This window comes from Temnothorax nylanderi, unplaced genomic scaffold, assembly GCF_030848795.1.
Source record: "Temnothorax nylanderi isolate EJ_2023f unplaced genomic scaffold, tnyl_v1.0 TNYL_tig0232_pilon, whole genome shotgun sequence".
Classification (NCBI taxonomy): domain Eukaryota; kingdom Metazoa; phylum Arthropoda; class Insecta; order Hymenoptera; family Formicidae; genus Temnothorax; species Temnothorax nylanderi.
The window spans coordinates 130,514-144,065 of NW_027249294.1; the positions used below are offsets into that span (position 1 = coordinate 130,514).

General features: G+C 36.8%; 1 protein-coding gene across 2 annotated transcripts in view; it reads left to right on the plus strand.

Annotated features, from left to right (window-relative positions):
• LOC139779566 (cell adhesion molecule 2) overlaps nucleotides 1-13,012 on the plus strand; it is a 104,451-nt gene extending 91,439 nt beyond the window's left edge. Inside the window, exons 6-7 of one of the 2 annotated variants that reach the window (XM_071717965.1) lie at nucleotides 12,097-12,262; nucleotides 12,414-13,012. In XM_071717965.1, the coding sequence (XP_071574066.1) occupies nucleotides 12,097-12,262; nucleotides 12,414-12,423 (176 nt within the window). In that variant the 3' untranslated portion in view covers nucleotides 12,424-13,012. Of the gene's footprint in view, nucleotides 1-12,096 lie in introns of both variants that reach the window. The other variant, XM_071717966.1, reaches the window with a different exon arrangement.
• Nucleotides 13,013-13,552: the final 540 nt, after the last annotated feature.

The following is a 13,552-nucleotide window of genomic DNA, read 5'->3' on the forward strand; positions in this document are numbered from 1 at the left end:
AGGGGTGACTTGTACCCGAATAAAAGAAAAGAATATATCCGGAGCGATTATAATTCATAAATCATAGTGAGTTTCGAGTCGAGTCGAGCAATCGCATATATCCGTAGTTCCTTTTTTCCGATGAATTTGCATATCCGGTTGTGCTGCCGGCTCACGAAAATTTGCATGGCCGGCTGTGCAGCCAGGTAATGGAATTGGTATGGCAGTCTATAATCCGCATTGAGATCGACCGTCTGCTCAACCCGAAAATCAAGCGGTCTACCCTCTACGATCGATACCGATAATAACGTGCACGCGGTATGACAATATGGTGAGGGCCAGAAGATTAGAAATTCCATCGCATCCATATTCGCTCAAGCAGAACCCATTAGACATAGCGCGAATATATGAGAAACAGAACTTTTGTAAATAAAAACAAAATGGAATCTCCGAAACGGATGAAAGAACGACACACGCGGTAAAATAAGGAGATCGGTCCGCGCTTTCTATATTGCGAACATTGTGGTTAACGAGATCTTTGTCGTCACGCATATAATAACGGATCCTCGTCGAATATTTCGTTTAATATTCCAGAAATCCCTTCACCCTGTGAAAGAATCGGAGGAAGAACTTGATTGCATAATCAAAAAGAGTTGTACTCTCGAGAACCCAATATGCTTCTCCGTGGAAATTTCAAGCGAACGATATAAACAACGAGCGGATTAGAAATTCCGCTGTATCCATGTCCAATCATTTCCGTGAAAGCGAAATGCCAGCGGATAGTCGTTAATATTCATCTCCGGCTGCCGGCGCTCTTTAGATTCGTTCTGTCCTCAGAATTGGAAAGGAATCGCAGCTCGATACGTCTCCGGTAAGAAGACAGCCCCGCGCCTTTTTTTTCGTCTCCGTGCTCCGAGTACCCGCCCTCGTCCTTTTCCTGCAAGAAATCGGCTCGCCTCCACCCCATTGGCAGGATATACGTTTCGCATTATCGATGCGAAGCGAGTTCGCAGCCGCGCTCTCGAAGGTATCCCGGAATAGTAAGAAGTAAGCACCCCCGAGCGTGCGCGCGAATGTTGAAGTCTGCAAAGTGAGGAAAGGGCCGCGAAGAAGTGGCGGAAGAGTGTGAAGCGAAAGTTGGACACCCGAAGGAAGGAAAGGCATTACGGGAGAAAAAGAGACGCGTGGAGAGAGAGAGAGAGAGAGAGAGAGAGAGAGAGAGAGAGAGAGAGAGAGTCTCTCTCTCTCCTCGTGAAGAGATTCGCTTCGATTAGTAATAAGTAAGTTGGCGACGCAAGTTCTATCCTGCTCCGAGCTCCGGATTTCGCCTCTTGGACATTCACGGAAAGTTTCTTCTTATTTCAATATCATTATGTACACTACAAATCGCGAAATACTGCATTAGAGAAGTTCAGCGAGGTACGGGAGCAGAGTGAGAGTTAACGCCCTTTCTTCCGCGGAGCATTAGGGCGCCACGACACTAATATTGCGCACTGCAAAGTGTAATAACGATGATAAGAAAGAGGAACAAATGTCGAGGTATCTATTAATGATACGCTCTACGGAAATTACTTGAAATTTCAAATTACGTCACGAGACGCGGGAGTTGTGTAAGAGTATCGCACAGAAGCATGAAAATGTAGTCTTGTCATTATACCTCGATGAAATGTGCGCTAATACGAAACGCTTCGGTGAGCGCCATAGTTGCTCAATTTGCTAACTCGCACGGAAGCGAAGGAAAACAGACAAGACAGAACCCTCTTGCTCATTATTTCAACGAGTTTCTGTACGCAGATTCTCTTAGATTCCTCGTTTATTTGTACATATAACAGATAACTCCAAACAGATACCATTCACATTGTTCGCACGATGAATTATTACAAATTTATATAAAAATGACTGATTGTGAGATAAAAATTTATGTCATACGTGTATAATAAAGAACTTTTAATTTGATATGAGATTGTTTAAATATTCTATCATTTCTCTAATATTAGAGAATAGAGTTAAGAAATGCTATATATTCCCAATTACTGGTTTAAAATAAAACTTTATATGAATATCTTTCATAATGATTAAACCAGTTGGATTTTTAATGAGATAGATTGTAAAATACGTGAGATCTTCGAAACATCCAAGTTATCAAAGAAATATATATTTCGATATCACGTTAAACGAAAATTGAGATATACTTATTTAAAAACTACCAAAACATCGTTGTTCAAACATATAAAATTCAAATTAAATATTGCATGGAAAAATATTCTCGAATCCACATTCTTTTCTTCGCATCTCTCCATTAGATGGAAATGTACGATTTTTTTGCCTAGTAATATTTAATTCTTCAAAATGACTCGAGACCAATAACAAGATTTTGAAAAATTTTATAGTCAAATATTTTGCGACTCATAAGATCTATCAATTTTTTATTTTTATTTTCTTTTTTGTAACATTTTGGTAGAGAGATTTAGCGAAAAATATCTTATTACATATAACTTATTACATATCTTATTACATATAACAATTCTTATTTTATATATAACAAGCAGATAACTTAAATAACCAATATCTTACTAATATCAAGGTACCTGACCCATCTTAAATTTTGTAATTTTGTTTTAATTACATTCAAACAATTATTTTAAGAAAAGTTTCCTTATAAAATTGTATTAAATTGTTAAAAGCTAAAGACTTATTAAATAAATTATCACAGTTTGCATATATGTATTTTGTTATAAACTATTTAAAAACTACCTAAACTACTTAATAATCTTTATATCATGGAATGAAATATAAAAATAATTTCTTAAAAGAAATCAAAAATTAAAAAATAAGATACACTTGTGTGCGATAACAGCCTTTGTTGAAGAAGTCTAAAACGGATCATGATTTGCATTTAATTACTTATACATATATTTAATAATTAATAATTTTGCGCAAGAAATATAAAACATTAAAAGAATATAATACGTGTAAATAATGTATTACTCACTCACACATACATATTACTTTGCGTCATGCTTTTCTTAGATTTCCACCTCTCAGGATGTCAAAGCTGTCGCCCTCATATATCACTCGCGTGTAATTACAATCACGCGCGGGCTAGTTTGAAAATAAGTCTCTCACGCGATACTTTGTACGGGACTCTAAAAAACAAGATGCGACGAACCGTCCGCGGTTTGCTTATACACTCAGTGACGATTTGTCGTGAATCTCCATTGGATAGTGCTCAGTGCATGAAATGCGCAAGCCACATAAGAGCCATTGAACAACTCGTCGTAATGCAATGTCTCTGGTACGTTTGCTTCCTTGTCGTTAGATTTTCAGATCCTCGGGGTACTGAGTTCTACCGCCACGTTAAGGTATACCGCAGGAAAATATGCAAGATACATGTATGAATACAAATGTTGCTATAGAAACAATTGTCACAAAACAATAATTTGTAATTTTCATTCTCTATCACTCCGAGATATCTCTTCAAAATGAGAATAAATCCCGGGAAGTATATACTTCGATAAAGAATCATTGTCCCGATAGATTTATGAATTATTACGCGTATAGTCTAGTAATCGCTTATTATAATAATTATAAGAAACGATATGATTTGGTATCTTTTAATATTCATTATAAAATTTCGAGAGATAATACGATAATACTCACGTCACTACTTGCTCGAATGTCGATGTGCAAATGCAAATAACGCGACAATCTTGCATACGCGCTGTCATAAATGTCAAAAGGCTGCACGTTGTATGCCATATAAATAAATACCAAAGCCGATTGCCATTATTTCAAAGTATTTAATACCTTATAACGGAATAAATTTATCTTTAATATATTTTTTGCGTTTCTTGAAACTCCACATTAAGTCCGATGAATTTCTATTATTAAATCTATCAATTAAAAAGCAAACTCTATCTAATTTATTATTGGAAAAAGTATATTAAATTAGTGTGTTATTTTTACTTTATGCAGTTTTGTATCTCGAGAAAAATAAAATTATGTAATTTTAATAAGTCAAGGGAGATCTTGTAATTTTAATAATTGTGAAAGTAAATTTCAATTGCAAATTAATTAAGGTTGTACTAATTGTCAGAATACGATTTGTATTAATTTTCCTTTGATATAAGTACATGATATCTTGCTTTTAAAAGTACTTTATCTAAAAATAAATTTTGTAGATTTTATATTAAAATGCAAGTACGTTACACAAGTCAAGTGTGAAATGTATAATACTTATGTTTGTTGGCTATTGAAACATAATGAAAAGAAATAAATTTTACATTATACATCTTTGTATACGTAATAGTCATATTAATATTGACCTATAAATACGTATACTTATGTGATTTCCATTATATGATAATTCATTAACGATGAATTCATCAACGCTTATCAATTATGTACCACTATGTGATACACAATTATGTGTTAATATGCATCTCGATTCATGATTATTTATAAGAGAATAAATAACGCTGTGAAAAATGTTACCGGAAAATGTGAAAATTATCATATTAATGGGATATTTTTTTTCGCAGTGACTCTTTGTAATGCAGATTAGATACAGTCCTTTTTACGTAAGGACGCAATTAGTTTTTCGATTTCGGTGAGACGCGCTCCTGAAACGCTATTTCAAATTTACTTTCTTCGATACAGGAGTTAGTCATTATATTGATTCCCCCCGGGTTCAATCAGCAGAATTTTTTCTTCTCGCATAAACGTTTCATTTGCATGCAAATAATGGCGTCTGTGGCGCACAGTTCTGGTCCTTTGTCTTGCTTTACCATCGGTTCAGGTGCAAATTCGCGACAGTCTAATTCCATCGACTACAAATTGCGTTGAGCCGGCAAATACGGAAGCGTATGATATTCGTATATACAGATTATCCCGATCTTCCTTTTCTTTTTACAATTTTACATCCAACGATTCTTCGACCAATTTCAAATAGATTCTTCCCCAACGAGAATCTAATTGTACACTGTACTTCTTCAGACATCTTTAATATTTAACGTAATAATATTTATAAAATGTTATCTCTCATATAATGAAGAGAGAGATATGTAATCTGTAAAAAAAATGTAACGCAAGCCATTGCAATAGATCACTGTCAAAAAAAGAGAGAGAGAGAGAGAAAAAAGGGAAAATATATAGAAGATTTGATATAAACCGCGTGGGGGATGCACGATGAAATCTGCATGTTTTGACAATCAGAACGAAACGGTTTCAAGTATCTCGCGGATTGGCAATTTGATTGAACGTGGAAATGAGTTATCAGAAATGGAAATCAAATTTCGAAGCAGGAAACGGTAGATACGATCCAAAATCGACTGGTAAGTTCGTTGCCGAGCGCGATGCAATATATCTCGCTTTATCTGATGGTGTGATCATCCTTCGCGACAATCACATGTTGTAAGCACTAACTAGATCATACATATTCATGACGAAGTACTTCATTTGTTTGCTTTCATTATCCTTCATTCCATAAAAACCTTTTATCATTCTCTGTTTCGTTAAGCTTTGTGAAGATACTCGCGTTGCGCTATGGATATATCTTTATTACGGCGTACTGTATTAAAGGTAATAAAAGATGAATATTATCCATTTTGAAGCATAGATTTTAACAAAGTGAAAATATATGTGAAGAGAGCTAAAACATTAATATAGATAATATTTCATATGTCGATAAAACGTTAATAGACTGCGCAAAATGTAATATCTGCAGAACTGCAAGCAGAAATATTATAATGTCACGTGTGTTTTGCCGCGGAGAAACTTGTTCGATCTGGTAGAAATTAGTACACGGTCGCATAATTGTTGCCGAAGTTAATAACGAAAAAAAAATATATATATATATCCAACGCAGCTGTATTCCGCTTAATCTAACGAGAGTCGTACTATCGTTTCGAAGAAAACAACTTGTTTTACGTAAAAAAAAAAAGCAATTACGCTTGGCTGTTGAAACTGTTATAAAGAGAACTATCGACACGAGTGACGTTGATGGAGAACGGTGCCATCCCCGTTTGTTTCGCCCGTGTCACATCCTGATTGCAACCCCCTTTTCCTTGCCCCTTTTGGATTCAACGTGTTTACCTAGGGCGATTCAACGACGTATAACATTGTAATCTGTTATACGTGGCGTCGAATGCGTTATGACAGAGAGACGGCGATGCATCCAACCTCCCCTTTGGCCACATTTGAGAGGAGGTGGACGACGTTAACGGCGTTGTCGCGGCACCCGGAGAAATTTCAGGCTTCGGAGAGTCAACGTTTCCGACTCGATGCGACCCGACAAATAATTGGCCATCCGCCAAATACCGGCTCTACACGTGCTAAATGTCACCCGTTAGGCGAAGTCGCTAGAGGGAGAGAGCCCCGTCGCGACGACTAATTTCGCTTGTGATTTTCGCCGCAGCGCGATCTGACACCGGACATGTGGCGATGGACATGTAATTCACGCGATGGCGTGCTATTGCGAAGGCAATAGTTGGCAGTACAATAGTCAGCAATAGTTCGCGCCCAACTTACTATTTTCGTCGCGGAGACGCGGTCAATGACCGTATCCGCTGATATTCCCTTTGTCGTTTATGGACAACTATAATGAACGACGTTTCTTGAACTTGTTTACAACGTACTGTAATGGTAATTTTTGATTAGTCTGGAGAAAATTATTTATAAACTGCAACAATATATCTGAAGCATACTTGTTTGTAATTATATCTGATTCAGTTTTACTACGGTTTTGTTATTTGAGAATTTCTGCTTTCAATAAATTGCATTTTTTTCAATATACACATATTTTTAACGTTTAATGTTTTTATGTATGCGGATTGTCAAATTGAACAATTAAATTCTGCCGATCTGTACAGGAACGTATAGAAACGTTCACCAAATTATAAGTATTGCAATTTTGCAGACTGTCTAATTTGCTAATTATAACGCAATAATGATTAAATGGGGCAATGGTTTGCGGTTTAATTGAGTAACGGGTTAAGCACACACAGGTGCAATTTACCACGAGTTAAGTGAACCGTAACGAAGGTAGCCCATCGAATGAAGTGGCCTCAGAGGTCGATTGACGAGAGGAGAGCGAACGTGTCGTTAACAAAGTAATTTTTCAAACGAGCAAGCATTATTCCTGAGTTAAGCCGATGAGGGGCGTTTATCGAACGTGCACGTCGGCAAAACAAATGGCCATTCGGCGTATATAATTCTCCTATATTCTGTTTGCGAAATTCACTGTGTATAGGTGCACGATGTATATGTACTCGTACGTCAGACGGAGAGGCAGAAATATTATATTCCGTATCCGGCATTGTGCAAATGAGATAATTTTTTCGAGTGTGATATGAGACGTTGTTATTCTCATAATTAAAAGTTGAGCACCTAACTTGCAACGGCTCTATAATTTTCCTAATTATTCCGGGAGGCGAGTTTTTTTTTGTGGCCACGAATGGAGCCGATCGTTGACCTCTTCCACCCATTTAGTAATATTCAATATTTCACGTGCTTCGCGAGTAATCCTGACGTGTCCCTGCCAGATCTAATAAAAACTTTATTCGCAGGACGTGGACGTTACAATGACATCGCCCTGTGTCTCAGAAAGTAGAAAGGTAATATCTGATGTTCAGTCCGCGGCGGTAATGCGAAGAAAACTTACGTTTCCACTGGGTATACTTTCTTAAAAATTGATGCTTTTACCATGGACACGGTAGAATCGATGCCGCGATGGTGGAAACTTTTCTATTTCATACCGAAATAACGTTAACCTGTTTTAATATCAATAAAGTTATATAACACATCTCAGAGAGATTATTTTCATGAAGAAGAAGAAAAGTTATATAATATATAATTTTAAAAAATTTAGTATGTTTTATAGAAATAGCTAAATCTCTCTTCTCTCTCTCTCTCTCTCTCTCTCTCTCTCTCTCTCTCTCTCTCTCTCTCTCTCTCTCTCTCTCTCTCTCTCTCTCATATTATTTTTGAAAAGCGCAGATCTGTCTTGGATCTAATTTGCGCAATAACATTTGTTTTGCACAGCACATAAACATCTAATCTATGCCTCAAAGATAACTTAAAAATTGGAAAAATTGATTTTCGAAGAATCAGCTAAATTATTTTCGATTATCTATATATAGTATATGATATATTTTCTGATTTATTAACGATTGCTGCTCGAAGCAGAAGACCCGATGGCGTGTGGCGAAAGCATGAGAAAAATACGAGTCGCCATGCACGTACGACGAAGAGTCGTAAACCATCAGCCGTAAAGCCCAAAGCATTTACGGGACGCGTCGCACACTGGAATCAGAGTCTTTTCACGAGAAACTTTTTCACACCGCACTCACAGTTACAACGTTTCATTCAGAAAAATCGCAGCTGTGATGATGAATTAAGGCTGAATTTATCGCAAACCGTACAATATACGCATAAGCATATGAGTAAAAATACGTACGTACAAAAATTTTAATTGGGACTATAAAATTTGTTTTATTTTCTAGTTTACTTTCTCTTGACTATATATAGGATAAGATATACTCCACAGTTTTTTACGACGTAAGTTTCTACTTCGTTTAATCTTGAAATTATATTAATTTAATTATTACAAACCTGTTGTCATCAAATTTACGATGAGAAATATTTAACGTTGAAAGCTTTTTACAACATCACTGTGCGTTTTATTACAAAACGAATGAAAGAATAAATGGCGAAATAAAATGATATCTAATTGGATTAAGAACCTATAGTGCAGATTGAGATGTCACTTGCAGCAGTACGGTTGAGATCAAGTGGGATCTTATGAATTGTTCTCTTGTCCAACGTAATAACGAAATATAATAAATAGCATGTTGTTACCAGCTCTGGCAAACCTCCAAGCTGTTGCCGACATGAATCGTCGTCGAAAGCTATAAAAGGGATATAAAGGGATAAAGCTCAGAGAACAATAACATTTGACCTAATCGAAAATATAATTAGAGAAAATAATATGTCGGCAGAGTTTCGTATTAAACCAATTAGAATTTAAATATAGCATGCACATCCTTTTCGAAGTAAAATACTGAGCCGGCTAATGATGCAACAGAAACACTGTCATTAGTGTAAAATTGTCATTTTATTGCAATCTATCTTCCTACAGTTTTTATGAGAGCCTAAATACGTCTTAGAAATATTTTCGCTCTTCTGATACAGTAATATATACAGCTAAATTGACTTCTCATTATTCAAGTGGACGTATTAATCTCACAAGTGCCATTTTTTCTCGTTCTCATAAATAGAAGCAGTACTGTCCCCAACAGGTTTATTAATCCAATGAGCCATGAGTGTAAAAATACGCAGCTGAGTGTCGGTAGATTTATCATGTCAGCGGACGGACACGAAGACGAATGTCCCGTAACAATTAATGACTGTTACTCCTCCGCGATAACGAGAGCATTCGAGGAAAAGCATCATTGATTGCGGTCACAATATATCGTGCGATCATTAATAAAACAAGTTCCAAATTTTACCAGGTATTAAAATAAATACAAAATTAGAGAGTTTAAACGGAAAAATATGTATATCACACATACACGCACACACACATATACCTACACACCTACACACAATGGCAGTTTAATAGCAGCCAATTTTTTAATCCTTAAATCCGATATAAACGTGGAAAAACAACATTAATAATAACACATGTAGCATACAGTACATTTAATGTGATTATGAATTTGTGCACATTAAATTAACTTAATCTGAGTAAACAGAAAATCTTGTGTCGCAGCAAATTGTAGAGCATATTTTATTCTATAACAAATTTTGTAGTTTTAATTTAAAATTTTTGTATATTTGTTTCTTTTTTTATATACATATATATTTATTAAATTAAAATGTATAATATAAACATTATACAATATAATACTTGACGTATTTAGCCATATATGTATATGTATATACTAAGAATGGATTCGCTACAAATTATACAATATATTCTATAGCTAAACACGTATCAAGTATTATATTGTATATAATGTTTATATTATATACACATTTTAATTGAATTGAATTCGTAACAGGTCAAGCGTAAAAACTTTAAATTGCGAGATTATCTTTGAAATTCAGTCGTTGACTTAAATCCTGTAAAAAATCCTTCTCATTTCCATTATAATTCAAATAATTCTTTCGCCGCTTCGGTTATCTGTAAATTGATTAGCAAAGTCTGTTTAAAAAGTCGACTTTAACTGATGCGTAAAGCCGATTAAAACGCAACATCGGAAACTTGTTAATCTCGTTAGAAAAGTGCAGATAGTAGCAGTATAGCTAAATTATGATCCGCGAAAAAGGAGGGTGAAATTACAACGACTATAACTAGAGTTCGCGCTCGTTTCAGGCTTCACAGGCGCAACCGTTCAAATTATTTCCTCGTTCTAGAGAAATTACTATCGTGTACTTTTTGCCGAGGTTCTTTGCATCTTCCTGCCAACGTTATCCGACGGCGACCGGCACGGCCCTTCCGGTAATTTGCTTTTTCCCCTCCCGGGTTTGCTTGGCTCCTTTCTGCGCAGTGGTGCCCACCACTCTTCTTTCTTGAAAATTTAATCGCGGAGCCGCGACGTCGCCTTTAATGCGATTCTTCGCCGCGTTCCTCCTTTTACCTTGCCTCGTTTTACTGAAGTTTTATTTCATGCCGTCGACATCCGCCGACGCGAGACTTTCTAAAAGAGCCATCCGCGTTCGTTGCGGTTAATAACGGCAACCTTTTCCCGAGGACACTCGCTAGATCTTAAAGAAAGAAAGAAAGAAAAACACATCGGTGTGTTTCGGTATTGCGGCATCGGTTAAATATTGCCAGCGCCACCGGAAAGGTCGGAATAAATCGGTTTTCGATATTAACGAATGCCGTTCCGAGAATTGGTTAGCGAAATTAAATACGTTCCTCTGGTTTGGAGCGCGGAATCATGGTCTAAATTTTGCAATCGTAAGCTAGGATCCGCAGGAACCAATTTCGACTTCTACATTCAATTTCGTCTTACTTCAACTCTTCGTTCAAATACGTTAACGTTTTAAGAACGCTTACAACGGCGAACGAAGCGTATAATATGATATTCAGCCAGTCGTGAAATTACGAGATACTACAAGAGATTCTGAATCGTAATTTTTATGAAAAATCTCATCTTGGATAATCGCGGACGTAACATGACGGAAGCGTACTTGTTCTGCATAAGATCCTACTTGACTTTATGAAGCGCAAAATTAGCATTTGTTATTAATTTCATCCAATTTAAAGGATAATTAATGATTACAATTAATAACGAGACAATCGACATTTTTACAATGTTTTAAATTTAAATCGTAAATAATATAGAAGATATCTTATTTAGGGCCAGTTTTCACCAACGTCGATTAACTAATAACCTTCGATTAAACTCTTCATTTCTTTCTGACTGTCCCCTTTAGAAAAAGACGAAGAATGCAGAGTTTAATCGAAGGTTACATGCAGTTAATCGGAAATGGTGAAACCAGCCCTTAATGTGGTATCTCGATTATTTTTGCTTACAATCGCAGATATGTATAAAAATCAATTTATCTTGCATGTGTCGAAATATATTTATAAAGCAACACAATTGGGTGAATTATTATCATTCACCGGAGTGACTTAAAAAAAAATGGATGTCGAAGTTGAGTTCTCATTCCAACTCACATTTAGCTGTATTTTTTAATGCTCATGAACGAAATCAACAACTCAAATTACTGTCTATCCGTTTCACTTCAAATCAAATTACTTAGCCGCCGGCGGTACATAGGGTCGTAATTGCGAAGGAAACTTCTCAAAAGATGCTTAAGTTCGGGAAAACTTTCTTAGGCTCGTTCTCAAATTTACATTTTCCGCGTTCTAGCGAAGGAGACTTTGCCAGTCTCCACGACGACTTTTACCGATGCAGTGCCATCACCCTGGTATAATTAAACTTGTCGCATATCCTTTCGGGACATCGTATCTATTACTCGGGAATGAAGCGATCTCGAGTACTTTGCCGCGAAATCTATGTCGACACGTTTCATAAAATTTCATTACCTTTTCGCGGCCAGTTATCGCGGTTCGCTATTAACATAGGACTACTTTCTGTTGAGCAGGGACGAACGGATGCGCCGGACAGAATTGGCCCTGGAATGGTAATCGCGACGCGGCGCTAATAATGGCTATCATGGCGGCCACCCTGTTCCTGATGATGACATCGCTGACGATGACGGTGCCGCCGATAACGAATGTAGCGCCGAGGTGCGAGCCGATGGTTAGCAGGTAGCTCGCGGGCATCCTCTATGAAGATATCGCTACCACTGTCTGATCCGATTACGTCGTCCATGTAAAACCTAGTAGTCTAGGGCTTCCAGTTATATATGTTACTATGTATAGAATAGATAGTCGAATAACGATGATTTTTATTCTCGAGGAGCCTATGAAAGACGGAGAGGAATTGGTGAAACGCTGGCGGATCGACGCGACGCGGGACTACGCGCGTAATTCGTATACAGTTACTTTTGAACATGTCTTTTTGATGTAAATTGTTGATCGCTAATAAGAAAACAAATGAAGGGGATAGAGCAGCGTTCGAGAATTGAGACATAGGCAGGAATAATGATTACCTACTAAAGCAACGCGGTGATCGTGAAATTATTACGAACCGACGGATCAGCTTCGTAAAGCGATCAGGATTACAAGGTGATAACAAATGTTTCAATAACGAAGGAACGAAGAAGAAGATTATGGTGATTTGATTTCCGTTACGTTTTGATTTAAATTTTTTCCGACAGAACACACGTCGAGTGCTGTAAACGCGATATTTATTAGTGACCGGAGTGTTCACCAAGTGTCAAATATAGATTATACAGGGGTAACTATACGATAACTGATATAATAATGTTAGCGCAGTAACGAGCGGCGTTCTGCTCAATATTCGCTCCTTTTATGATGTCTAACAGGAAAAAACGCATCATAGGTACCGATTTGTAATCTGTACAAATTGTAATAAATTATAATACGAACCGTAAACATGGTATACCGCATTATTGGCACGCACCACGTATCACTATTTCATTTCTTTTCTTTATATTTACGCAGATCTTTTCACCGGGGAATAAGATCAATTCAAACGCTAGGTAAGTACATTTTACCTTTTCATGCTCTCTTTCTGCATTCTATTTTTATTCTTCGTTGTAGCGGAATTCTCGTATTTACATATCTATATATATTCTACTGCGTTTCTTCGCGTTTTAATAGCATTAATATTTCACAATATGCAAACGCTCGCAATCGTAGAATAAATTCAGCATAACTTTAGACTCATGTGCTCTTAAAACTAAGTCCTAATCCAGAAGATGCTTTTAAACTTTTATACCTTCGAAGCGAGTTAATATTGATCCATCCATTTCACGCGAGTACGCGCGCGTTTACACGAAGTACTCTTGGTCTTCGGCACGGCTTAGCATAAAAATAATTATCATCCAGTTGCGCCAGCGCATCTCTCCCTTTCTCCCCCCCCCCCTCTCTCTCTCTCTCTCTCTTTTTCTATGAAAACGTTTCTGTATTCCC